Here is a 27,768-nt window from a genome sequence, read left to right as displayed (position 1 = left end):
GACAGATACTTTTCTTGATCTTCATTTGTACCTACAAAAGTGTCACTTTTCTTTTAGCACTGCCTGTAGGTGTAGGACAACGTTCCCTTCTGGGCCTTTGGCTGGTCTCGTAACTCAATTGACATGAGACAGATTAACAGGAGAAAAGTTTAACTTTGTATGTGCAGGAGCCCCATACAATGAGCCTTAAAGGAGGGAACCAGAGTTAAAAGCTTTTAAAATTTTCAGACGAAAAAACAACTTATGAAGAACTGACAGGCAGAGGAGTCTGTAGCAGGGGTGGCCAACGATGAAGAAGTAACAGGTTTATTCAGACAGCTTCCTCAGCCCTAAACGCCCTCTTCTGGAGCAGGCCGGGTAACTTTCACACGAGCAATTTGCTTTCAGCAGAACAAGGAAGGATCTGAGTGTCCTTTTGCACTAGCTATCTCTCAAGTACCTTTAATTCAAAATAATATGCCAACATCACATATTTTGGGGGGACATATTCTGTACCTCCTCACTACCAGACTTAGTAGTTCTCTAGCATGAGTAAGAGAAAATTAGTATTTTATTTCAACGTTTTATTTAATCTTTTCATATTACACAATTTGCTGAAAACATTTAAAATACCAGTGAGACAACAACAACTTTAAAAAAGAAAAAACACACAGACCAAATACCTCTTCTAGCTGAGGTATACTGCATAAGATTCATTGTCAAATCACAAGTTTTTGTTACTCAATTATACAACTTGGAAGCATATCAATGATACTCAGTCACTCAAAAGAAAGACATTATATATCCAGTTTATATGAGAACGAGAGAAAAGGAGAGAAATGTACAACTACTTGAAAGAGAAGAGAAATCAGAAGTGCCAAAGTTAAGCATCACTTAAATTCTAGTGCAATCTGAGTTGTTACCAACGGGATTTTATTTCCATATATGTTATTGAAATAACTAATTCAAACCTATCTTTTCAAGAGCTGGCAGATTATCCATTTTTTCCCATAAGATCCAGGAAGCAAACTAAGGGCAAACACCCTCCACGATGTCACTGAAAACACAAGTGTCCAAGCAGTGCGTGCTGTTTCCTGAGCAGGTGTATGAGTGCATGGAAAGACCGAAGCATCCGCGCCAGTCAGTTAAGCGAACGCTCTGTGCGGTGTTAACAAGCCCAGTGCCGGAAAGACAGCTGTGAACAGGCAAGCGTACCTTGCAAAAGTGAGCAAGACCTCTCGCCTCCCAGTTTTATTTCTGAAAACACTATCAAACTCCACAGTCCACAGTCATTTTGAAATTAGTCTGTTCTGACTCATAGCATCTAATGCTGGAGTTTAAAGACTTACACTATTTACACCTAGAGATTATCTTTCAAGAGACCATAGCGAGTCCCTCAAAGGAAAGACATTCACAGGCTGATTCAGTGAACCAGTTCACAGACCCACTTAACACAGGTAGGTAATGTTAACCAGATGTTTCCATTTTTAATTCCATTGCTTTCAGACTATACGACTTCAGAAACCCAACAATGTAAGGCAAGCGTATCACGCTTCAGCTCCACGGCCAAATGCAGCTTATGTAAGGGGACAACTGGCACTGTGAAATCTCTTAATAGGACATTATTCATGATACTATTAATCATACTGAATTAAAAATGTTATTCTAAGGTAATATCATATTAGGAACTATAGCCTATGGGTATTTGACTTTGGCACCTAAAGAAACAGAGCAATTTTTAAAAGGGAAAGAGCACGTCTAATGTTTATTTTGCTTATTCCTTTCTAAATTCAGTTAAACATATTTGGCCAACATTTAAGTGCTTCAGTTTTAAAGATTTCTTTTTATATTTCAACTAATTTGGAATGGTAATAAAAAATTAGTATTTTACTTGCCACATTTCAACTTTAGTTTTAATATTAAGTTGTACTCTTTCTCCAAAGAGGAAATAAGACCAACCTACTCGTGTGTGGTTCAGCCTATCAGTCTTATAATGATTCCATAATGACACCATACTATATAACTGAATCTTAATAATAACATCCATAAAATAATCTTGAAATATCTAGTTTTTAGCTAGATAAAGGATCCTCGATTTTCACTAGTAGATACTTAATTCCATTCAGATTCTGTTCTATAAGTTTTCTAAAACCTGTAATTTTCAGAAGTTTACTCTTTTCTGAAACCATCTGCTTTGATTATAATAAAAATGAAAGCTTTTTAGGAAGTTGGACATATTATAAACATCTAAAAATTTACTTAGTAATTCAACGGCAATGAAAACAATTTATATGCTGCAAATTAGACAAATCATTAGCTGAAAGTGTATAACTTATGTTTAATTTTATTTTCCCCCTCTTGGAATGGGAAAATGGAAAACCTGTGTGTTTTAGTCAAAAAAAAAAACAAAAAAACAAAACAACCCAAACACATTCACATGCTAGTTGAGAGAGCCGCCACATACACACTGCTTGATCCTCTGTGGATGTCGGCTTTTGGTTTCAACATTATTAATCACAAAGAGTAACCATTTCACTGACATTCAGTAAGTAAATAGATCTCAGTTTGTATGCATTCTAGGTTGGATGACATCAGTGCAGTCACCATACTCCAGCTTGCTAAATGGATCAATCAAATGCATATTATTTTACTATACAAAGAGCCTCGCTCACCTAATTCAATTTAGCAACAGATAGAATTTTTTTTATTCAACTGATTACCAACATTTTTGCTTATTATTTGTTGAAATCCTTTTCTTCACCCATAAAAAGCAAGGACAAACTTCCTTTAAAGTTTCTATTTTTCATCAGTATTCATCCAAACAAGTTTCAATAAAGGGTGATAAACTTGCATTTCCCTTCATGTATATCTAGTTTGGAGAATATAACTATGAACAAAAACTAGAAGAAAGTAAAAATTAAAGCCATTATTTAATGATGACTCTATGAAAGGCATGAGGCACAAATTCCCAGGTAAATTTTAATCGTGTCTCCTCTAAGACAGGTCATTCAGAAATGAAAGGCAAGTGACATTCCCTTTAGTACACAATTTGTGGACAGAGGAATCGTTGTCCTGATTATTTTCTGTCTCTGTTAATAAGAGTGGCTCTAAAAACAGTCTGATGATTCATAAAACTAGGTAAGCAAATCAAACTTTATAAACGTATGGCAGATTATAAGTTGCTGCCACTGAAGTGGTGGGTTTGATATGGACAAGTATGCTGTTTGTCTTTAATCTTTTGGGTACCTTGGCTTTTAATGCTTTGTTTTGATATTCAAGCAGAAAGTACCTAACTTCATTTTATACAGTAAGCTGATCTAAAGAGTGGAGAATATGCAGGGATGAAGGAAATTCCAAGTTATGAGTATGCATATAAATGGCTTTATAATAATAAATGCACAGCCATTAAAGTTCTACAGGGACAGTGCAATTTAAACTCAGCTTCTGCTTACAGACTGCCAATCTCATCCTTCTTGTCTTTATTACTGACAACATAGTTTGCTTGACCTCCTGCTACTATATGCTGTATTAATCCAGAAGGTGAAATAAACGTGTAATAAATATTAAAGTAAGATGACATAAATTCAACTCTGTGAAATTTTGTTTTCAGTTTGCTGACAAATATTTGCTTCTTCCCAAGATCCTTTTTAGTTTGGCATTAGTGCTATACTAGCTAGAATTTAATTCATATGAGTGTTTTTACTGAGTTTTCAAATTTGGAATACTCTGAATCCAAAATATATATCCATGCCTTTTTTAAAAAGTGGAGAGTCAATATAATCATCATGGGCTTTCCTGCCAGTTTTAGTTTTTATCCATTTTGAACCCCCAGTTTTTCACTTTTGTCCTTCATAATTTCATAACGAAGTATCCAGAGGATGTCTTTCAGACTAACCAGGACTCTGAATCTCAAACACTATTTTGAAGAAGTGTGGCGTAAATAATTTTGGTAATCTGTAAAACAGCTGCGTGCAGCGTGTACTGTATCACCACAGCGCCAAACCCTTTGTAAAAGCCGAGCACGCCTTCCTCCTGCCTTATGGTGTTGACACAGTCTCTCATGCCCTCGTACTGCGTGTTAATCGGAAGCACCTCGTAGCCCAGGTCCGTGTTGTCGATGATCGTGCGTGTCCCCTGCACGTGCAGGCGGTGCAGAACCGTCTCCAGCGGGTACAGGGCGACGTCAGAGCAGAGGCTGGCCGCGAAGTTGGCGATGAGCTCCGGAAAGTAAGCATCCAGCATGCTCTGCACCGGGCTGGTGCTCTCGGGGAGGTGGCTGTCGTAAGCCTTTCTCTTCAGGATGAGCAGGACGACCTTCTGGACGACTGCGCTGATGACATAGTGGAGAACCCCGTGCAGCACCGTGGGGAAGACCAAGGACAGGAGCGGAAGCAGGCGCTTGCTGTGAGGCACGCCCAAGCCGATCACTCTTCCAATCCCCTCCTTCACACACTCCAGAATCCCGGCACCGTCTCGGATGATCTCACTCTGCGATGAAAAGGAGGGAACGCGTCAGTCATCATCTGCTTCTTCTGCCACAGAGGAGGATTCTTTTCAGGTCCCTTTAAATCCCTTTTAAATTAATGTTCTGACTAAAGGGGAGAAACATCAAGGGTTTGCAAATGTCAAATGTTATCTAGGCATTAGACTCTTTTTTCAAATAAAATTTCACAAAACAGCAGTGAAGCTGGGAGCTATTCCAATTGGGGAAGGGAGACGGGAAGAGACGAGGCGGGGACGCACCAGGGGCCTCGAGAAGCTCCCGGGACTCACCCTGAAAAGAGACGAGGTGGGGACATACCAGGGGCCCAGCCTCGAGAAGCTCCCACGACTCATCCTGAAAATAGACGAGGCGGGGACGCAGCAGGGGCCCCGAGAAGCTCCCACGAGTCACCCTGAAAAGAGACGAGGCGGGGACGCACCAGGGGCCTCGAGAAGCTCCCACGAGTCACCCTGAAAAGAGACGAGGTGGGGACATACCAGGGGCCCAGCCTCGAAAAGCTCCCACGAGTCACCCTGAAAAGAGACGAGGTGGGGACGCACCAGGGGCCCAGCCTCGAGAAGCTCCCACGAGTCACCCTGAAAAGAGACGAGGCGGGGACGCAGCAGGGGCCCAGCCTCAAGAAGCTCCCGGGACTCACCCTGAAAAGAGACGAGGCAGGGACGCAGCAGGGGCCCAGCCTCAAGAAGCTCCCGGGACTCATCCTGAAAAGCAGCAACTACGGTACACGAGGCGGCACAGTGCTTGGATCGAAAGCATGGCTTTACCCCTGGCTCCAGTATGGACTTGCTGGTTCTGTGATCATGGGCACGTTCCTTTACTTCTCCTAAGAGTTAACTCTTCTACAGAAGTGGGATTAGGCTGACCTACCTTTATGCACAGAGTTGTTGGGAGCAAGAAGGCCTCGTGCAGAGAAAGCCTTAGGAGATGTTAAGTCACTGTGATCCGCAATGTCTCTACTTTTCATAATTATGGGAAGTGTATAAGCAGTTGTGATACTGGTTACAGAGGCGCAGACAGGCAGAAAAGGAATTCCCTGGTGGCTCAGTGGTAAAGAACCCACCTGCCAACGCAGGAGACAAGGGTTCGATCCTTGCATCAGAAAGATCCCCTGAAGAAGGGAATGGCAACCCACTCCAGTATTCTTGCCTGGAGAACCCCATGGACAGAGGAGCCTGGCGGGCTACAGTCCACGGGGTTGCAGAAGAGTTGGACACTTAGCAACTAAACAACAACCACAACAAAGAGGCCACTGGGGTCGCAGCAGTGACCGCAGAGAGCAGCCAAAAGAGAAGTTAACAAGGCATTCTGGGGCCGCACCACGCCACCGGGCAGACTTGGGTCTTTAGTCAGATGGGAAATGACTAGCAGGTCTGAAGCATAAGGTGGACAAGATGTAGTTTATGTTACACTGGCTGTCATGCGGAGGAGCAGGAGAGCAGAGGCTGAGAAACCAGCTAAAGGTATGATGGCGAACTGGAACAGCAGGTAGCAAAGGAAATAAAATGCTTCAACTGTGCTTTTATCATAAAATTACAGCCAACAGGAAGTCCCGGTGGACTGGATGTGGGTCACGGGAAAGAGAAGCCAAGGATGAGCTCAGAGCTGCCGGCCAGAGGCGCTGGAGGGACAGCAGGCCTCTCGCGGAGCGGGGCCACACTGCCAGGCAGCAGCCGGAGGGGAGATCCAGAGTTCAGAAACGCGGAGTCTAAGGCGTGAGCTCCAAGCGCGGTTTACAATCTAGACTAAAAGGAAGAGGTCCGAGCCGGACACATAAACGTGCGCGTTTTCAGTGAAGCTAAACCATGAGACTAAGGGGAGCCCACCTAACCTCGGTCATCTCCCCACCTCAGCCTCCCTTCCCGCTCCGGTCTATTTTAATACAGCAGCCAGAGGTCCTAGCCAGGACCTGAGTCAGATCATGTCATCCTTCTGCTCAAACCCACCGACGACTTCCGCCTCCCTCAAAGCAGAGCCCAACGAGCACAGTGATCTTCAGGGTCCCGTGCGCGCTCTCCCCCTTTCACATTTCAGACTTCATCTCCTCCTGCTCCCCGTCCGGGGTCAGCTTCAGCTCTACCAGCCTCCTCTTTGCTTCGCAAACACACGCGGGACGCAAGCCTCTCCCAGGGTCCTCGCACCCGCACTCCCTCTGCTTAGAACACTCTGCTCCCCAATATCCATGTAGTTCTTATGTTCACACCTTTACTCAAATGACTTTTGCTTCTGAGTGAGAACTTTCCTGAACTTAAAAAAATAGTAATCACTCCTCTCTACTCATTACCCATCTTAATTTCCTTGTTTTATTTTTATTCTCTTTGGCACTTAGCACCATGAAGTATCCTTTTACTTATCTTGTTTCCTCTGCTGAGAAGTCTGAAATTCATCTCAGAGAATATGAGTCAACATGCATCCTTACTCAACAAAAGGATATGAGCACTGCAACTTAAGAACACTACCCTTGCATGAGTATGTAGAATGGCCTTTAAATCCAGGAAATAGAACAAGGGGTCTTAGTAAAAGACAACAAGCCACTAGGAAGTTGATATTCAAGAGCTTCAGGAAGTGTTCTTTAGGAGATCTATGCATAAATGTGTGATTTTCAAGGCAAAGACGGTTCTCAAAGAGATCTGAGCTCCCCAGACAGGCAAAACTCCCCCTGACTCTGAAGCAGGAAGAAAGCAGCTATGGGACACGAAGGGCTGGAAATGGGGGCCTGTCAGTGGGAAGGAGCAGACCATCTCAGATACTCCCTGAAGTCAGAACTGAGAGGACAGGATGGCTGATTAGTTATGAAGGACAAAGGAAATATGAAAATCAAGACTTCTCTGCTTTTTAAACTCATATAGAGATGGGAGAGTTAAAAGGATTCACGGGAGCACATGAGTTCTCCCAGACAGTGACTGTGTGATGGAGCAGTGAGGGCCACGGGCTGCGCCCTGGAGCCCAAGAGAAGACGTGGTAAAGATGGCGCTAGAAGCAAGGGGGGCGCTCAAGAGAACAGAGATCTGAGGAGGAAGAGAGAGAACCAGGGAATCAGGCAGGAGGGAGGAATCAGCAGGTGGGAGCCCCGGCAGGAAAAACATTGGAGATTCTGGGTTAAAAAAATCAGAATGAACAGCTAGCGACTAGGAACTCTACACAAATAATTCATTTAATCTTTATAATTCAGTTAATAAAATACTGTTCCCATTTTATGGATGAGAAAAATAAGATTTGGAAAGGTTAAGACATCAGCTCTAAGTTACAGACCTAATTTAGTAGAGAAATCATCGTGATACGGGGCTGTCTGACGCTACAACTTGTTTTCCCCAATATATCACCCTGTTTGTTTTTCCTTCATTATCTTCCTGCTACTGTTTTCCGTACTTTGAAATGATGTCATCTTATAGTGATAACTCTTTAAACTGCAGCCCCATACAAAGGTTATATCATTTTCACACCGTCACGTACAAGGGGATAGGAAATACCTGGGTAGCAAGACATTAATGTCAAATAATAATTCTACAAAATACATACAGAAATCAACGATGTGGCCAGAAAAGCACCTGAGTGGAAAGAGAGTAATTTGAAGAGGTAACGCTGATCCAGTGAGGTTTTTATAGAGAGAAAACTCGTACACGCCAAAGACAGAAATGCGCTAGAGCACCTGCCCCTGGAGACAGAAGACGGGGGCGGGGGGGCAGACAGCTGGACTGCGTGAGGAGGGTCAAGGAGGCGCTCTCCCAGTTTTACGTGTAGGAACGGTAGGTGAGCAAGGACGTGAGTTCAGTGTACCTGAAGCGCCACCACATGGTTAGAAACGGTGATACAACTCACAATGTGAGCAGGAGATTGCTTTAGCTTTTGTAGTACGTAGCATCACACGCTCCTAAGAGAATTTAAAAAGAATGCTACCTGGTAAACTAGCTATGGGAACTACCCTTCTCACTGTTTCATGTTCAAGCCATCACTTATTATCTGATAAGCCATAACCATTTGAGCTATACATAAGCGTCTTAAAAAGTTGGGGGGGGACCCTATAGATTTTTTTGTACTCAGAGCAAGTCATAGGCTGGGTTCTGAGACAGCTGAATGGAGAGTACAGCTGCCTATCGTAAGATAAAAAGAATTAACACTAGAAGCGTGAAATAAATTTGCAAAGAAAACAGACACATTGGCGATGTACCTAGTATATAATCTCTGATGTATGTATGGTATCTGGGAAAAAAATTTTTTAGAAGGATATTGTCTTAAATTTTCATTACACTATCAGACACACACAATATACTGAATAGCCCAAAAGACATTTTTAATGAAAAAATGACAATTAAAAAATAGCTCACCTGTACTGTTTCAATTAGACTTGCTGAATAAAAAGGCATTGCCACTATATAAGTTAAGCTGTAGAAATTAAAACAAACATCAGTACACTGAAACAAGAAGCTTACACTAAATTTTTTAATACCTATTTTAATATATCAACATAATCTATATTCAAGCTTGAATAACAGCTTCAAGGTTTTCAACTATAAATACCTATAGCCTAAAGATACTTCAGAGACCTATAACATAAGATGCTTTACTCAACAATCAGAGATGAAAAACTATGTATTAATATAACACAGGGACAGCCTGCAAAGAAAATAACTTATTTTGGGCCAGTACACCATAGGCTTGTTTATGATTCACTGTTTGGACATCTACCTGCACACAGCTAATGTGGCCTGAGATCAGATCCTTCCAATTTAGGATGAGGGATCCATTCCACTGCTTGCCTTTTTAGTGATATCTGAACAAGGCTACTGTTCTGCTATTGTCCTATCTATTATCATTATTCATTCCCGGATTTCCCACTCAGCAGAGCTAAGCCAGTCTTCCATGGTGAGTGAAGTCCCCTTTTATTAGTAAAAAAACAATATTGTACAGCTTTGCAAAGTTGCTTCCTATTGCCACTGTTGAGACATACAACTTTGCAAGCCTGCAAAATATAGTCACTTAAAATAATGTCAAGGTGGGACTTACCTAACCCCATGGGCCAGGTCCTGGCAAGTAGTGGTTTTCAAGGTGAATGGAACATCACTAAGTATTAATGTGCTGGAATGTCCCACAGAGGGAGCCAGCAAGCTGGGGGGTTTCCAATTCACAATCTTCAAGAAAAATTAAAAAGTGAAGAGTAAAATTCTAATCTATAAAAATGGTCAGTGTTGTAATGTCACTAAGTGCCTTTAGGACTACATTTTAATGACACTAAGGTTTTGCATTTGCTCATCACCATACAAATAAATTTGTATGTCTGCTTACCAGTAAAATAATGATAATAATTATAAGAATAATAATTTTCCTGGCAATTCAGGTTTAACAAGTTGACAATCCTTGCTAACTTCCTAAGAACACAAAGAAAAATTAAGTCGTGATTTCAGCCTTCCAAATTAGAAAGATTTGAAAGATAACATATATTTCAGGATTTTATTCCTAAACTTTGTTAATTTTCTTATTAAGTTTTAGTCCCACAAATATTTCTTTTGCTCTTATTTTCCTTAACTTTTATTTAATAAGTTTTTTTTTAAGTTCTAACACTATAAAAACTGGTTAAATTTCAATACAAATGCTGCTTTTGATACTTACGATTTCAATAGAAGGTGTTCTCCTATTTGTTTAGGATTCCATTTATGTGAAATCTCCCTAAAAAAGAAATAAAACAAAAGCCATGCTATTTAAAACATCCTGAATTAGCCCAACTTTCAAAAAGGTAATCAATTTTGAATTTTCTTTTTTTTTAATCTGTAGGAGAAATATATTCTAATGGTGAACAATCTTCTTTCTGGGACATGTCTTTCTGTACGCGCGGACAGAGGAGACGCGTTATGACTGATGACAGAAATGGACACAAGGGCTGCCTGGCAGTCCAGTGGTTAGGATGCTGCGTTCTCACTACCGAGGGCCTGGGTTCAATCCCTGGTTTGGGAACTAAGATTCCAAAAGCCATGCAGTGTGGCCACAAAAACATGGCAGACAGGAAAACAACGGATGGGGAAGGGAAAGGCAGACAAGAAAACAGAGTAAGGAAGAAAAGTCTAATTAACTGCAGCGCTGAAAGACACAGACATTTGTGTAGCACCTAATTTTCAAAGTGCCTCTACTTATTAACATGGCATTACTTTCGTGATTTTTATTATATTCTATTATCTTTTTAAGCTCCTGCTGTATGCCAGACATCGTGCAAAGCGCTTCACATAAATTATTTCTAACCCTCACAATGAACCTATAACCCTCATTTCATAGATGAGGAAATAGGCTCAGAGATGGTTCATAACTTACCCAAAGCCATGCAACTAGTCAGTGGTGGACCTGGGTCTAAGCCCTGGTCCGTCTGACTTGAGTCTATACCATCTGCCTGTACTGCCTCCCATCTCACCTGATACAAGAAGGAATCCTGTGAGATAAACAGATGCTTCTTTGTATATCTTACTGCCTCGTAACACCTATAATAAGGTATCGCCTTTTACTTATGAGAAAAAGAAAGGTCAAAAAGATCACAGGGATATGTTCAAAGGAGAGGGGCAGAATGCCAGGTCTGGGACTGAGGTCTAGGACTGTGTGCTTCCTGTTATTTAGGTTACTTTTGGAAACCCGAGAAGAGAGGAAAGCTGAATGAAGAACAAAAAGGGAGAAAGTTACATCAAGAGAAAAATCAAAAAAGAGAAAATATGGAGAATAAAGGGGAACTCAAAAAAGGAGGCAGCAAAAAATGAAAAGGCAGACAGAGAGGATGGGAGGAAGGGGGGAGGAAGGTGGAGTAACAGAGAAAAGGAAAACGTAAAACCCAGCGGAGACTAGCTGCCACCAGCCTGCCCGATTACACTGGCGCTCATACAATACCCTACAGCCAGAGCAGGAGCCCGAGAAAAACGTTTTCTGTTTGAAATGAGTAAATATGACATAAGGAGACAAAGGAATATATTTTATACTAGAAAGGTGAAGGAAACCACTAATAATATAAGTGCTCTAAAAACAAACTCAGTACACTTATGGCATGTGTGATACATGAATATTTCTACATTTTTCTAGAGACTGAAAGGTCTGCAGAGAAACTTTGAGAAAACAAAACAACCATCTCTGATTTATAAGACCTTAGAGAATATTCTGGGTCACATTCTGATGAAATTATTACCAGAATACTATACTAGCTCTGAACAATTGTAGAAAAATAGCTGGAATGACATTTAATGATTACGACAAGAATTCTAAAAAAGGCGAGGCTACCTATCTTACTAACAGTGACTTTATGATTATAAAGCAAAATATGCTGAAAGGTTTGTAAATCTATTACCCCTGTGTGTGTGCCAAGTTGCTTCAGCCGTGTCTGACTGTTTGCGACACTGTGGACTGCAGCCCGCCACGCTCCTGTCCGTGGGCTTCTCCAGACGAGAATGCTGGAGGGGCTGCCACGCCCTCCTCCAGGGGATCCCCCGACCCAGGAGGCACACCCGCGTCTCCTACACTGTCTCCTGCACTGTGGATTCAACTGTGGCAGGTGGGTTCTTTACCACTAACAGCACCTAGGAAGCCCTCTATTCTCTTATTTGGCCTCAAACAGGGTTACCACAGGTTATTATGATGTTAATTTTGAGCATTTCATTAACATTATGGATGCGTGGGTCTCTAATTCGCCTTTCTGTAAGGACTGGGACACCTTTGCTTTGAACACTAATTGTTGTTCAGTCACTAAGTCTTGTCTGACTCTTTGTGACCCATGGACTGTAGCATGCCAGGCTTCCCTGTCCTTCACCATCTCCTGGAGTTTGCTCAGACTCACTGAATACTAATTACTGCTGCCAATTCTTAAGATCATTAGCATTAAGGTAAAAAGAGCGAAAAGAGAAATTTAAAACCAAGTATTAAAAAAAATAAGACACTTCCTGGCATCTATTTCTTTATAAAATGTATAAAACTTACTGCCACAGCTCTAGAAATTTAGATTAGCACATTTAAATGCTTCACGAAAGAGGGTAGTGTAAAAATCTACTTCTGATTAAACCTTTTTATAGTTCATCACCAAGTACCAGAATATGTAGCTGTTTTTAATTCACTATCTTCACAATCAAACACTGCCCTTCAAATGAGCAACAAAATTAAAGAGAAGTGACTTGCTTTTTATCAGGCTTTCTATTTGATATACACACACTCCCATGCACAATCAATACACAAAAACCACAGAATTTTGAAATGATGCTGTATTTGTGCAGCCTTTACTTTAAAAAAACATTTTTCATTCACTTATTCAACGCCGGGTCTCGGCTGCTGCGCTGGTTTTTTCTAGTTGTGGCGCACAGGCTTCCGATCGCGGTGACTTCTCTCGTAGTAGAGCACAGGCCCCAGAGCACCGGCCCGGCAGTCGCGGCTCGCCGGCCCCAGAACACTGGCTCAGCAGTTGTGTCGCACGGGCTCAGCTGCTCCAAGGCCTGTGGGATCTTCCCAGGCCAGGACTGAACCTGCGTCTCCTGCACTGACAGCAGATTCTTTGCCACTGAGCCACCAGGGACGCCCCCAGCCTTCACTGTCAATTGCTTCTTCCTTTCCCATGCTCGAAGAGCTACCCTCTTTAAGAAAAAACATCTAATGCAAGCCCTTCATCTTCCAGCCCCTTCCCTTCTCTCCTCCTCCCAGCTGGCTGTCTAAACTTGCTGTCTCCAGGCCCTAACTTCGTACTCATCACTGAGCCCATTCCAAACTGGCTTTCGCCCTATTATTCTACAAAAACAGCTCCTGCCAAGGTCTCCGCGACCTCCATCCACATCACTACATCAAACGGGCATTTTCCAGGTTGTGCCTTATTTGACCTTTCAGCCGCCATCGTGCACTTGTGTTCCCCACTGCTTCTGGAAGCCCTCCCTTCCCCCGTATTCCACGTCCCCAGACTCGCCTGGTTTTTCTCCTCTATTCTGGTCTCTACTTTTGACTCTTATGCAGGGGCATTTTTCTTAACTCTGCGACCTATGCTGGAGTCCTAAAGGTGGAAGCCCTCTTCTTTCCTTCCTTCGTTTGTTACACTCCTTCTCTAGGCAACCTCATCCAAGAGGACGCTTCAGAACCTCCCAAATCTGTTCTCTTCAGTTTAGACTTCTCTGTGTCAGAATGAACTTGCCCAAAATCAAACTTATGATTTTTCTTTGTTAGATTCTTTCAGTGTTCCGTAAGTGAGAACTGTTAATCAGAAAGGAAACCTACTAAACTGGAGAAAGATTTCTTTGTATTTAAAATGGAATGTGTTCAACATCAGTGAATTCAGAGGCGGCACTGGGAGAAACAGACAAGGGAAGAAAACATTAAAATGTGCAGCTGCACAAGAGAGATGAGTCACACTGAGCTGCAGCCCCGCTGAATGGGTTCTGCGCGAGACTGAGCTACACAGGCAGCCAAGGGCGGGGTGTCCTGAGGTCAGTGATGGGGGAAGGCCACAGGAAAGGAAAGGCGGCTGCAGGCGGGGCAGCACGGAGTCTGACCGGCTCTGCCTGGGGGAGGCTGGGGGAAGGCCCGGGGTGGGTCTGGGCAGTAGACAAAGAAAGATCACAGATGATGACCCCGGGTTATAGTCACTGTCTTTTTTAGAAGTAATAGATACTGAGAAACTACAAGCGTGGTGACTTAATAAGCATTACAGATTTATTCTTTTTCTCAGATGTGATCATCATCAGTATAAAAAGACTAAATATTGGTGACTCCATACTGTCTCACCCAGTGATCACCATGCAATTCAAGAACCTCAGTCTCGAAGACCCTAGAGCCCATGCTCAAATGCTAACTTCAGAGACATGCTCTCCTACCAATTCTTACTGCTTTGATACTGGGTCTGCTAAGACTTTGTTTTCCCCCAAGAAAAGTCCACCTTGCCCAAAGCAGTCAGAATTTTTAAAAACAGGTTTACACTCTGCGAATGGCCTTATTTGACATCTAACTGTTGTTGTTGTTCAGTCGCTAAGTTGTGTCCAACTCTTGCAACCCAGGGACTATCCCCCACCAGGCTCCTCTGTCCATGGGATTCTCCAGGCAAGAATACTGGAGTTGGTTGCCTTTCCTTCTCCAGGGGACCTTTCTGACCCAGGGATCAAACCCGTGTCTCCAGCATTGGCAGGCGGATTCTTTACCACTGAGCCACCAGAAAAGCCTGACATCCAGTTACATAACCCAAAATCCTAGAAGTCACCTTTGACACCTCCTTGTCTATCACTGACCAACTTTAATCCACCACCAAGTTCAGCCAATTTTACCTAAATATATCTCAAAGTCATCCATTTACACCCATCTCAAAAGATGCCATCCTGGTCCTACTTACCATATTTCTTTCCTAGGCTGTGATAGCTTATGAACATGTATCTTTGTATCTATTTTGGTCCTCCTGCGGTATTCTCAGCTCCACATACAATGACCCTTTAAAAACATACATCTGATTATGTCACTGACGCCTACTTCAAACTCTTCAGTACTCTGAAAGTGGTCTACAAGGTCAAGCCCAGCCCAGCTCTTGCTCTCCATCCTGCTCTGAGTTCAAACTCTATGAGCGTTTCCCTCAATTACCAGGGCTGCCCAGGTGGCTCAGGTGGTAAAGACTCTGCTGGCAATGCAGGAGATCTGCATTCAATCCCTGCATCGGGAAGACCCCCTGGAGGAGGACATGGCACCCCGCTCCAGTATTCTTGCCTGGAGAATCCCATGGCCAGAGGAGCCTGGTGGGGAACAGTCCATGGGGTCACAAAGAGTTGGACACGGCTGAGCACCTAACACACACACCCTCCATTACACAGACTCTTCCCGTCCCCCCGCCACACTTTGCACAACTTAGTCTGTGTCTCCTGACTGCCATTCAGGTCTGCCCGTAGGTGTCACTTTCTTAGCGACACTGTTCCTAACCCTCTAACACTCTCATGGAACCATATTCTTTTCCTTTTGAGAACAAATCTCACTTTGTCATTATTCATTCATTAGGGGGATTATTTGACTTAACATACGTCCCTTAGACTAGATCCCAAGCCTCGTGGTCAAAGGCACCTTTTGTTTCTTCTCCTCACTGTACATATACCTGATTTCTAGCAAGGATCTAGCACATAGTAAGGACTCAGGAAATATGAGTGAAATAAACAAATGAAGTGATGAGTGAGATTTACCACCAAAACTTAACCCAAGTAAAATATCTTAAAGATAACCTTTTGTGTCTTCTTTAATAAGATTCAAAATGACCAGGAGAAAATATATACCCACACAACTGATGTGTCTGCATCCCTACAGAATAAGAAAGTTAGATAACAAAATTTAACAAAATTCTATCTTCTCATTCCCATTTTTCTTTTCCCTCCCCTTAACCTGAAGTTCAAGTTACTACTTCATCTCTGCTTTAGCGAAAAGCTGTTACCTGCCTAAGGTTCCAGAACTAAAAAGTAGTATGCGTGCGTATGTATACGTGCTAAGTCGCTTGATTCAGTCGTGTCTGACTCTTTGCAACCCTATGGACTGTAGCCCACCAGGCTCTTCTGTCTGTGGGATTCTTTGGGAAGGAATTCTGGAGTGGGGAGCCCCACAGATCAAACCCATGTTTCCTGTGGCTCCTGCACTGCAGGCGGATTCTTCCCCACTGAGCCACTGGGGAAGCCCAAAATCAGTATAGCCAGGACCAATAGTGCTCTGACTGCAAATACCGAATTCTTTGTGCTTGATAATACAGAAATCACTGCATTTTGTTAAATTTTTATTTATTTAGCTCATATTTCCTGAATCCCTACTATGTGCTCGAAATCAGGTATACAGTAAGGGGACGAAACAAAAGAAATCTGTGACCCTAAAGGTTGGGACCTAGTGTAAGGGACATACGTTAAAATAAAATAATCCCACTAATGAATGAATAACGACCAATTGAATTTTGTGTTTGTAGTAGAATGTCAAGGACATTTGATGATGAGCACTACATTTTGATCTTATGTGTGATATGAAAAGCAAAGGGGTAAACTTACTGAAGGTTAGAAATTCACATTTTTTTTAAGTGTGAGAGAAGTAACTTTTAGCTAACGGAACGTTTTTGAGTGGCAAAAAGCCTGATATCAGTCTCTTCTGTCTTTATTTCCTTCCCTATAAAGACTGAATCTCAAGAGTGAATCTGAGATGCTAGTGGCTGCATCTTCCACTCCCTCACTTCCTTGTCAGTTCAAAAAATTAACCCTGCCAGGGCCCAATTCCGGATTAACAAACCATTTGGTCTTTAACTCCATCCCTGGGGTTTACTGTTGATAGAGAAAATCAGAGTCCTGCTAAACAGCACCTGAACAAATTTATGGGCTCTCCAACATTATCTCTTCACGTTACTTCCATCAATTCCTGCAGTTCCCTTTGGTCACTCAGAGCTGTGACTGTCCCAAACATCTGTCACCGGCCTTACGCTCTCCTACTCTGACCCCTGTCTTCACCCTTCTTTCACCTCATCCTGTTTCAGAGAGAAGGAGAGACCCATAAGCAAACACTCCGAACCTTCCTACCGCCTCCCTCCAGAAGAGTCCACGGGTCTGATTCCCGTCTCGGCCCCCAGGCCCCCACTGTCCTCCCGCTGACTGCTACTGTCAGTTTGTTCTGTGAGCACCTCTTTCTTCACCCCCACCCACCCCCACACAGAGCCCAGAATTCCGTCCTTGGTTCACTCTGCCACTTAATCTACACTTTCTCCTTAGGGAAACCCACCCATCCCCAAGCTTCAGCTGTGCATCAGCAGCCACGCCTCCAGGTCCAAATGGGCTCTGACTCACAGTCCCAGTCTCTTCTAGGCGTGGCCCTTGGATGTCAGACTTCATTTATTGAAAGTTACCTTCCTCATCTTTCCCACTCCAGCTTACTCTTCTTTATGAATTCTCCAACTCAGTTCCAATCTAGAAATCTGTCACTGCTGCTAAATCACTCTCCTATAACCCCATTTCCAATATTATCAATTATACTTCAGAAATGTCTGTCCAGCCTCTGTTCTATTCCATAGTTGAGACCCTTCTCAATCTGGCCTATATTACCATAACAGTTTTCCGTAAGTCTCTGTCTGCATCAGTCCTTTTTCTAAACATTGCCATTTGAATATATCCTTGATCAAATAACCCATATATTTAAAAAAAGCGAACAGTCCCCCACCTTAGATTTTCAGCTCCGTAGACAATAAAGTCTACGTCACTCAACAAAGGCAGAGCCCCGCTTCAGTCTAGCAGCTCAGTTTTCAGCTTATCCTACTCCGTACATGCCCGATATTCTAAGCACAAGACCCTTCTTACCACTCAGACCTTCCAATTTCCATAAAATTGTGGACGCTGTCACCTCGACTTGCTCTCCTTCTCTGCCAAATTATTTCCTACTCATAATTCCAGATCTAGCTCAGATTCTGCCTGCAATGCAGGAGACCTGGGTTCCATCCCTGGGTCAGGAAGAGTCCCTGGAGAAGGAGATGGCAACTCACTCCAGTATCCTTGCCTGGGAAATCCCATGGACAGAGGAGCCTGGCAGGCTACAGTCCATGGGGTCGCAAAGAGTCAGACACAACTGAGTGACTGAGCTGAACTGAATACATGGCAGTAGGAGCTGAAAGACGTATCTCAATAGTACTAGACCAGGAAGAATCTTCTTTATCACATACCAATTCCGTAAGACATAATTATTTATTCTGTTTCTTCTCTTAGCTACTTAGGCAAGTTTTCAAATTCAAGGTATTTTTAGCAACTATCATTTTTTTCATATTTTTAATATGAAGCTAATAATGAAAAATGCCAAAAAGGTACCTTGGTAAAGGTGTGAATTCACTGATTATTCCCTCCGCTCCAAGTGTGATTCCCTGGACGATAAATGTACTTCCCATTCCTTTCCAAAGGGCCCTTGGTCCCTAAAATGAACAAAATTTATTATTTCTGTTAATGCCTAAAAAGGAAACACAAAAGGTCTTAATAAAACTTGACATTAAATGTTTTCTGCTATTTTCCAGTAAGACATTATTCTAAGAACATTTTAGTAGAGAATGACAAGTAAATTACCTCTTTTCTTTAATATTTGTTGCGTGGCCTACATTTAGGCCAAGAGAAACACTCCAAATTAATTATCTCTAATATGGATTAAATACTCTTAATATTTAATTAATTTTGGCAAAGGTGTGAAGTTACTGATTATTCAGTGATATCAAAAGATATCATTACCCAGTTAAGTTAGTTTTAGCATAAGAGTTATAATATCTTCGGTAACTAAACTAAAAGGAATTATTGTTGCTTTAACTGTTACTAAGGCCAAAAGGCACATTATAAATTAATAGAATGGACAGACTCTCTCACCTGGGTTTTGTTGAAGCTGTACATAATATTGATGACTGTAAATGGGGTGAGATGATAGTGCCGAGCATGGTAGTTAACCTGTAAAAAAAGATATTTTATGATTATTTTCTGTTATTGTTTTGTCAAGAAATAAGAGCATGAAAGATACACAGTGGAGTCACAGCACAAACGAAAGTTCAATTGTAAAGTCAGCATGAATTATACAGAAGCCAAATTACTTTAGAAAATGCTTTAAATAACTTAAAAGTAAAGAACATGTGGTTACACACATAGAGCCCTGAAAGACCAATGTACAATATATCCGGGCTTCCCTCATAGTTCAGCTGGTAGAGAATCTGCCTGCAATAAAATATATAATAAAGAAGGCTTTGTTGTTTGATATTTATGTTTTCTTAAACACCAGTATGACATTCACTGTGGCAAAATGCTCATGCCATTTAACACACAGGTACCATGAAGAACTCTGGGAACAGATTTCTGTCTTCCATGGCAAGCAGTAACAAGCTATAAACAATTGGTAAATTATGGAATCAGTATAGAGGATCAGAACTAATATTTATTAAGTGACATAATAAAAAAGTATCAGAATGCATCATACACTCTGAAAGTGTTACTTTATAAAACATTTTTAAACATCACTCATATATGTATACACTGGATCACAATGCAATATTGTCACAATGTAAAAAATGTTGTTTAAAATTCGCTGTTCTGGGGCATATGCACTGTTCATGCTATTTAAATATTGAATTCTCTCTATATGCATACATTTTGGTGCTAAGCATAAAAAACTTATTTAAAAAAAAAACTAGTTTATCTTTTCTAACTCAATTTTCAAAGAAGATGTTATACCATAGGTGCTTTTGCCAGTGTGGCCCACTAGCCCTCAAAAGCCTCATTATCCTTTCAGGGGATAGACAACTTCAAAATCATTTTCTTGATACTAAGGCATCATTTTCCTTTGTTATTGTGTTGACATTTTCAATAATAGTACAAAAGCAACAGTGGGTAAAATCGCTAATGCTGGCGTAACTGAAGGCAGTGGCACCAAACTGTATTTTTGTACTTACTGTATTTCTCATCTGACTCAGGTGTGAGGAGGCAAAAGCCACTTTCCCTAAAAGATGCCCTTGGTGAAGCAGTGAGATATACTAATTTTATAAAATCTTGACTCCTGAGTACATACCATCTCATTTAATATTTTGTGTATTGCATAATGAATATGTTGTCATAACGAAAAGAACTTGTCTGATGGAGCTGTGAGTCTGAAAATAGCCACTTTTTTCCATGGAATACCAATTTTTTTCCGGAAAAACTAACAAGACTATAGTTTCTTGGGACAAACATATTTTTAAAATTAAACAAAGTGGCTCATTGATTAGAAAACAAGAATATTAGTTGCCAGTGATAAATTTGGAGCCTATGAGCAAAAATTAGGAATCTGGAAACCCTATATACACTATCATGAACCTACCAAAACTCAAACACTTTTCTGGTGAGATTTATAGCAATTGTAATGATGGTGGTTTTTTAATACAGTAAAAGCAAATGTCATAGCATTTAGAAGAGCTATACAATCAGTAAATCAACATTTTTCAATTAATCAATGCATGATGTAACAGAATCACGATGGGTAAAAAGAAACCCATTCAACATGAAGGACAGATCAACAGGTTTTAATGTAAAAGAGTATAAAAAAATTTAATCTGTGTGGTTTCATATTTCACATTGCAAATAACTTTACCTGCCAATTATCTAAAAAGATATAAAATTCCCATTTTTAAATACATATGCATATAAGGCTAGGCTTTGTTTCTTTCAAAAACCATGTGTTACAACAGACTGACTGCAGAAACAGACGTGACAATCTGGCTGCCTTCTACACGCCAGACATTGAAGATATTTTCAAAAAAGTTGTAGTGATTTTTCATAAAAATGTTATTTATGCTAATACCTCATCAATTTATTGTTATTTTAATGAATTAAACATATATATATATACATAAGTGAAGTCGCTCAGTCGTGTCCGACTCTTTGCGACTCCGTGGACTGTATCCTACCAGGCTCCTCCGTCCATGGGATCTTCCAGGCAAGAGTACTGGAGTGGGTTGCCAGTTCCTTCTCCAGGGGATCTTCCCAACCCAGGGATCGAACCCAGGTCTCCCGTATTGTAGGCAGACGCTTTACAGTCTGAGCCACCAGGGAAGTATATATATATATATATATATATATATATACATAAAAATTTTCCCAGTTTGGGGTTCTCAATGGCAAATATTGATAGATATAATCCATATAAACAATCGTTCTTTGGGGACTTCAATAAATTTTAAGACTTAGCTTTCAAAGACCAAAAAGTTTGAGAACTGATGTATTATACATTTTGGCATACATCACATGGAATAATGGTTACATGGTCTCAGACATTTATCTGAGGCCTATACTTCAAATCAGGGTTAGGATTACTGTTTAGAAAATCACAAAAAGTACATTTACCTGACATTGGCGGCGTAGAACAATGCAGGGATGGGCCAGTACGTTTTCTGTAAAAAGACTATGAAAGGATAATTCATATTTACAACATATGTATATCTGAATTTATTTTTAAAGAATCATGTATTACTTAAGTGATACATTATTCTTCAAAGTAAAAAAATAAGAGTTTTCAAACGTTAGACGTGTTTACAAATCATTGTACCAATAACAAGATTCAATACGAAAAAAACTAGTCAGATTTGCAAACTGGTAAGTAAAGAAACAACATATATTAATATGTACAGTATAAAGGTGAAATTATCGATACACTTGTAGGTCTGATATGGAAAACTTACTTCCTAGATAATTTAAATGCCCCTTCCCCTTTCTTTCAGAGGATGTGCTGTGAACAAATTTCTTATCAGAAGAGCCATCCACCCTATAAATTTTGGTGTGGATGTACTTTGCACTTAAGTTATAGGGATTTTAATGAACATATTAGGTGAAACCTAGATGCTATGCTCTTTTTTCCTCTCTAACATCAACTGTTTATCACATCAACACTAGCTGAATCAAATATCACAAAATAAACACTAAAAGTGTCTCAAAAATTATATTTACACAATATTTTATAATATATGGAAAGGTTGATTCTACAGATGCTATGCTGCTAAATAACTTGTCATAATTTTGATGTTGAGGAAAAAGGTTCAATGCAAAATTACTTGTTTTTGGAGGGGGAGATAAGATACATTTTATTTTTTGGACAGACACATGAAAAGTTCTTACAATATTCCTTTAAATTATTTTGTGTTTATAAAACTGAATGAATTTTCACTATCCTTAGGTGGAAAATTATAGGTTTTAAATAACTTTTTCTGCACAGAACTTTTTAATATTTAACTACTTCTCCAAAAATCAATCTAAAGGAAGTAATACCAATTATTTAACATTATAAATTAAAGAAAAAAAAACTTTAAATAAAACTTGAATTAAAAATCTTTAGACAAAACATTACCTTGCAAGTCCAATACCAAATCCAGCAAATCTATTCAACTGCTCTAAAATAGAAGGAATAAGATTACTCATGACCATTATTTAGGTTTACCGTAAAAAAGAACAAAAAATATCTTTTTACTAACATGATATTCTTTTCAACTCCATGTCCCCAAATCGAATTCTGACAGGGGCCAGAAGTCATTTGAACAAGTGAAGAGCTCCACTGGGGCTTGTGGCAAGTTGCAAGGGGTAGACTACCTAACTGCTTTTCAGCTCCAATTCATTGTTGCCGCATGGAACTCTGAGTCCAGGGTTTCAAAGCTGTGCTTTTTCTAAACAGATATTCTCATTTTTATATAGTATCTTCCAACTTTAAAACATTGGCAACTATTTTAAAAAGGATTAAAATTTCATGTAGACCAAATCAAACATGTTTGCAGGTAAATGCCAAGGGCTACTAGTTTTCAACTTCAACCTAACTTTTTTTTCTAGTTAAGACCCTGACTGATAACTTGCATCAACCATACCTCCCGTGTTGTAATCAGTCATTCACTGTGACTGGTGGAAAGTATCTGTGTTAAACCAACAGTTGCAAGCAAAACATCCCATGAATGTAATTAAGGTGAAAGAGCACTTAGGGTAGCTGAAATGGGAAAAAAAGGCTCTCTTCTCTCTCTTCCGAGGTTTTAAAGACTTTGATGTGTTGTTATTTAGTTGCTAAGTCGTGTCCAACTCTTTTGTGACCCCAATGACTGTAGCCCACCAGGCTCCTCTGTCCATGGGATTTCCCAGGCAATACTGGAGTGGGTTGCCATTTTTCTCCAGAATAGTTTGATAGTAGCTGCTTAATTCCTGGAAAAGGATATGGCAACCTACTCCAGTACTCTCGCCTGAAAAGTCCCTGGGACAGAGGCCACCAGACACCCTACAGTCCATGTAAAGAGCAAAGAGTCAGACATGCCTGAGGGACTGAACACGCAATCAGGTCTCTGTGATACACTACTGAGTGCATATGCGCTGCTGCTGACGGCACAGCTATAGTCTGACCAGGAGGGTTTATAGCTGGAAAATTCCTACCCATGTGTCAAAAGAGAAAACAAAATTTTTTCTCCTTAACTGAAAAACTTAAAATCATAAAGATGAAATATCAAACCCCGAGAGACGAGACATTAAATTTCAGCTATAATATTCACAAGGGATAATTTTTCTCCCATTCTCTTTTCGCTCCCCTCTTCTCCAATCCCTCCCTCTCATCTCTGCTCTTTCGAAAGAAGTAATGCGCTCACTATTCCCTGAGAGACAGAACAAGACCATGTAAACAATCTCTGGGGAAACCACCATTGCCTTGAAAAATGTACAAGGGCAGAGGCTTCTTTTGCCCAATTAAGATACTCTCCTCCTTTCATCTTTTCCCTTTGTGTTTGTATAGGTCATCCAATAAACTAAGAAAAAATACCACTGACATTATCTGGAAGGTGTCAGAAAGGTTTACTAGTATTAACTAAGTCTCCCAGGCTTCTATCATCTTTGCAGAGTTTTTCACCAGCCTCTTAACTGCTGCAAAACACCTCTCACAAAACCCTGGATATTAAGATCTCCTCATTGTAACCATCAACGCATAAATTATGAAAAGATAAAACGTCAGCTTTACTGCCTGAGAAGGTAACTGTGAGGCAATCACGTATGCATTTTGAATAATTTATAACTTTCCAGTACTCCTTCTGGGACCTATGGGAAAAAACTACACTAGACAGAGTGAAAACCTAACTGTATATATAACTGAGTAAGTCACTGATCCCCCATCTGTCCTCGCTGGATGACAGTACAGTCTGTTCCTCCGCGGAACCCAAACCAAATAAATGTTACTGTACTTCCCAGTCAAAGAAACGAGACTAAAATTTATGTCTAGAATATACATAATGTTTAAGGATATGACCTATTATTCTAACATTTTCAGGAGAACGGGAACATGCAGCAGCCATCATCTCCATTTTATGAATCCAGACAATGTTGAAAACATCTAGATCACACAGGGCTGCAATTAAAACATCTATCTTCTGACAAGGATGCCTGGCCTGCTGCAGTTCCATGGGGTCGCAGAGTCCGACACGACCGAGCGACTGAACTGAATCGATCTTCTGACATCGCACAGAATAATTATGTCTTGATTCCAAATTCTTATCTTGAAAATGTCTTAAGTGTTTCTCATTCTTCAGTGGAGTTTTTAAGTAAAAAAAAAAAAGAAAGCAGGAGGTGGGAAAATACAGGAGTTGGGGACCTAGAACACAAACACAACTCCTGCGATTACATGGAAAACGGCTGACTTTCAGCCTGTGCGCTCCGCACCGTATCAGGCTTTACTGATACCTCATTTTGTTTGTTGGGTTTTTGTTTTTTTTTTTTTACAAAACCCTGAATGATTCTTCTATACACCTTAAAGATGAGGACAGCAAGAGCACAGAGGTTAAGAAAGTCTCAGCTTTTAAGAGTGGTAGAGAAGGCTCTGGGCCCAAGACTGCCTATGGTCTCGGACAAAGTTCTTTGCACAACGCAAAGCCACTACTGATCAATGGAACGAAGGTGATACAGCGGCCGGTCAATCAGCTATTTTTCACTGGAGTCCCGATAAACAGCAAACCAGTCTCCTTTGTGGAATCAGGGCATGGGAGGTAGCATACCGAAACCTTCCGTGATCGCCGCCACGCAAGGCTAAGGCAAGGCTCTCCAGAAAACACTGGAGTAGGGAGAGGGCGGAGGCCTGCTCCGGGGGCAGAGGGCGAAAGGAGCGCCGAGGGGCGGCGCGGCGGCTCCGGGATCTGCGGGGCCCGGGCCGCCGATCACTCACCCGCCCCGCCGGCGTCCGGGGTCCTGCCCCGCCGCTGCGCGCGGACCACCCCCCCGCCCCCCGCACGCCCCCCGCACGCCCCCCAGGCCCTCACCGCCGCTGCGCCCCGCGCCGCCGGGGCAGGGAGCCTCCGCCGGGCCCTCGGGCGGCGTGCAGGGGGCGGGCGCGCCGCGGGGCGGGCTCTCCTCGGCCCAGTGCAGGTTGCGGCTCCCCGGGATGTCTGGGGGAGAGGTCACCCAGCGGCTGAGGTCCGACGCGGAGCTGAAGGACCTCGCCGGAAAGACGCCGCCAAAGCCCGGCTCGTCTCGGGCCCCACCCCGGTAGCCCAAGCCGTCGAACCCGTCCGGGCGCCGCGGATGCATCGCGCAGGGGGCAGAATGAGGCCCGCCCGCCCCGGAGCCCGCTGCCACCCGGGCCACAAGCCTCTCCTCGGCGGCCGCGGCGCCCCGGCAGCCCGACACCCGGAAGTCACGCTGCGAGCCCGGACGTGCAGGCGGCACGTGACCCTACCGCTTCCTGCGGCCGCGGGAGGCGCGGTTGCTAAGGAAACGCGGCGGCACACGGAGCGGCGGCCGGCGGGGAGGATGCCGGGAGATGGGAGGATGCCGGGAAGTGGGAGGTGCTAGGGGGTTGGAGGGAGACCTGTGACCCGGCGGGAGGAGCTTGCGGCAAGACGACGCGCGGTTGGGCTTCTGAGCTGGAGTGCCTCGCCCCACCTGGGGGCCCGAGCTCTATATTTCCCTCGCTAATGCCCCGCCAGCCACGAAGGAGCTCTTGGAGGTTCCAGTTGCCGGTGCCCACAAGGTCACAACACCCGGCTTTGCCTCTCCTACTTGGCGCTCTGACTGAAATCGACTGAGATGCCTGGTTCGGCCCAGGGAACCCGGAAGTGTGTGGACGGCTGGAACAAGCCTTAGAATAGAAGGTCGGGGGAGAAAGCCCTCTTGGTTCCTGCCCTCCTGGCTCCACCCCAAGAATACAAACTGTTCTCCAGGACTTAGGAATTAAGCATCCTCCTTTTCTAAGGCCACAAAACGACTATGAATAGTTTTCTGTAGGTTTTTTTTCTCTCTTGTGCATGTAAATCAGTCAGTAAAGTGAAGTCTCTCAGTCGTGTCCGACTCTTTGTGACCCCATGGACTGGAGCCTACCAGGCTCCTCCGTCCATGAGATTTTCCAGGCAAGAGTACTGGAGTGGGTTGCCATTTCCTTCTCCAGGGGGTCTTCCCGACCCGGGGATCGAACGCAGGTCTCCCACATTGTAGGCAGACGCTTTACCGTCTGAGCCACTAGGGAAGTCCAAATCAGTCAAGGGCGTATTTAAATCCCAAGCGATGCTGTTCAAAACTGAGACCTAGTTGAAAAATTAAGAGGACTTCTAAAGAGTCATCTACGACCTGTTTTTATTAGCTCCATGGGCTCTTTCGGCAGCCTGTGTCTCCCTAGATCTCAGCGAGCCCAGCATGGGTCCTTGCTCCCCCCCGCCCACCACGGCCGCCCAGGAATCTGAGGGCTTTCAGAGGAGAACTCTGACACGCTATTCTGTCTTCCACAAGCGAACCTTTTTTTCAAAGTGATCATCACCTTCGTCTTGAGTGGACTGATATTCTTGAGTTGTAATGTGGCTGAGAAAATGTATTCTTTTCCTTAGTAAGTATATTCAGTATTACTCCAACGCTAGTACCTAATTACTGGATATCTAATATCCAGTTACTTACTGGACGTAATAAAGATATATCTGTGTTCCTTGAGAATGATGTCTCAAGATTGGGATGGCTCAGGGCCAAAACTTATTGGTTATCAAAAGGAGGAGAAAAAGGCCTCGGTGTGTGTGTGTGTATATATATATATACTTTTCATATAAAAACAAGGGTCTCTCACAATTTCACATCTATGCCACTGGAGAAAGGATACCTTATGAAAAGGAGGATAACTGGGTAGCCACTTGAGAGGAAACAACAGCTTCACCAAACAACCTACTGTTAAATTAATTCCAGCTGTAATATATTGCTTTTTTTTTTTTTTTTTAGGTTTTGAAGATTGAATATCGGAAGAAAATACTTGGTGAATATTTTTCAGATAGTGGATTGGAAAACTTGCTGAAGGTGACAGCAAAGTCAAAAGCAGTGTAGAAAAAGAGTAATCAACTTGACCATAAAAAATTTAAATTTCTACATGAGATAAAAAAAGCAAAAACACAGTAAAAATTTAAAGACAAACCACAAACTGGGAAAATGACACTTTAACATGGTTTGGACAATGGGTTACTTTATTGTGGAAACGAACTTTTATCAGTAAGGGAAAAGCAGTAGAAATATAAGCAAAGGACATGAAGAGGCAATTTATTTTTGAAGTGAAGTCACTCAGTCGTGTCCGACTCTTTGTGACCCCATGGACTGGAGCCTACCAGGCTCCTCCGTCCATGAGATTTTCCAGGCAAGAGTACTGGAGTGGGTTGCCATTTTCTTCTCCAGGGGGTCTTCCCAACCCAGGGATCCAACGCAGGTCTCCCACATTGTAGGCAGACGCTTTACCGTCTGAGCCACTGGGTAATAGTTAAATGAACAAGTATCTGTGTAACTGGAGAAAGGCAAATTTGAGTAATAACCATTTTTCCTCTATAAAAATAACAATGTTTAAAAGAGCAATACACA

The 27,768-nt window shown here is 42.2% G+C and overlaps 2 protein-coding genes across 13 annotated transcripts in view; one reads left to right on the top strand and one right to left on the bottom strand.

Moving 5' to 3' along the window:
* Positions 1 to 548: 548 nt before the first annotated feature.
* On the bottom strand, positions 549 to 25,597 carry SLC25A46 (solute carrier family 25 member 46). Of its 3 annotated transcripts, none has more exons than XM_081505389.1 (8): positions 25,161 to 25,597; positions 22,289 to 22,331; positions 21,292 to 21,349; positions 18,796 to 18,873; positions 18,256 to 18,356; positions 10,088 to 10,144; positions 8,806 to 8,863; positions 549 to 4,467 (listed from the first exon to the last, which is right to left on the bottom strand). In XM_081505389.1, exons 1-8 carry the CDS (start codon positions 25,474 to 25,476, stop codon positions 3,889 to 3,891), a joined length of 1,290 nt encoding a protein of 429 aa, XP_081361515.1. In that variant the 5' UTR covers positions 25,477 to 25,597; the 3' UTR covers positions 549 to 3,888. The 3 variants fall into 3 exon arrangements, with proteins under 3 accessions (XP_081361515.1, XP_081361518.1, XP_081361517.1); XM_081505392.1 differs by having other exon boundaries at positions 549 to 4,224; XM_081505391.1 differs by having other exon boundaries at positions 25,209 to 25,597.
* A 133-nt stretch (positions 25,598 to 25,730) lies between these two features.
* The window catches only part of TMEM232 (transmembrane protein 232), a 283,645-nt gene continuing 281,607 nt past the window's right edge, over positions 25,731 to 27,768 (top strand). For 3 of the 10 annotated variants that reach the window (XR_014058093.1, XM_081505373.1, XM_081505376.1), the window contains exons 1-2: positions 25,731 to 26,039; positions 27,145 to 27,219. The gene's annotated coding sequence lies outside the window, so the exon portion shown is untranslated. Of the gene's footprint in view, positions 26,765 to 27,144; positions 27,220 to 27,768 lie in introns of all 10 variants that reach the window. The other 7 variants (XM_081505367.1, XM_081505386.1, XM_081505368.1 and 4 more) reach the window with 4 other exon arrangements.

This window comes from Giraffa tippelskirchi, chromosome 6, assembly GCF_054371585.1.
Source record: "Giraffa tippelskirchi isolate mGirTip1 chromosome 6, T2T-mGirTip1v1.2.pri, whole genome shotgun sequence".
In the NCBI taxonomy this organism is placed as follows: Eukaryota; Metazoa; Chordata; class Mammalia; order Artiodactyla; family Giraffidae; genus Giraffa; species Giraffa tippelskirchi.
The sequence above is the reverse complement of the archived record's forward strand: the minus strand, read 5'-3'. Positions and strand labels throughout refer to the sequence as shown.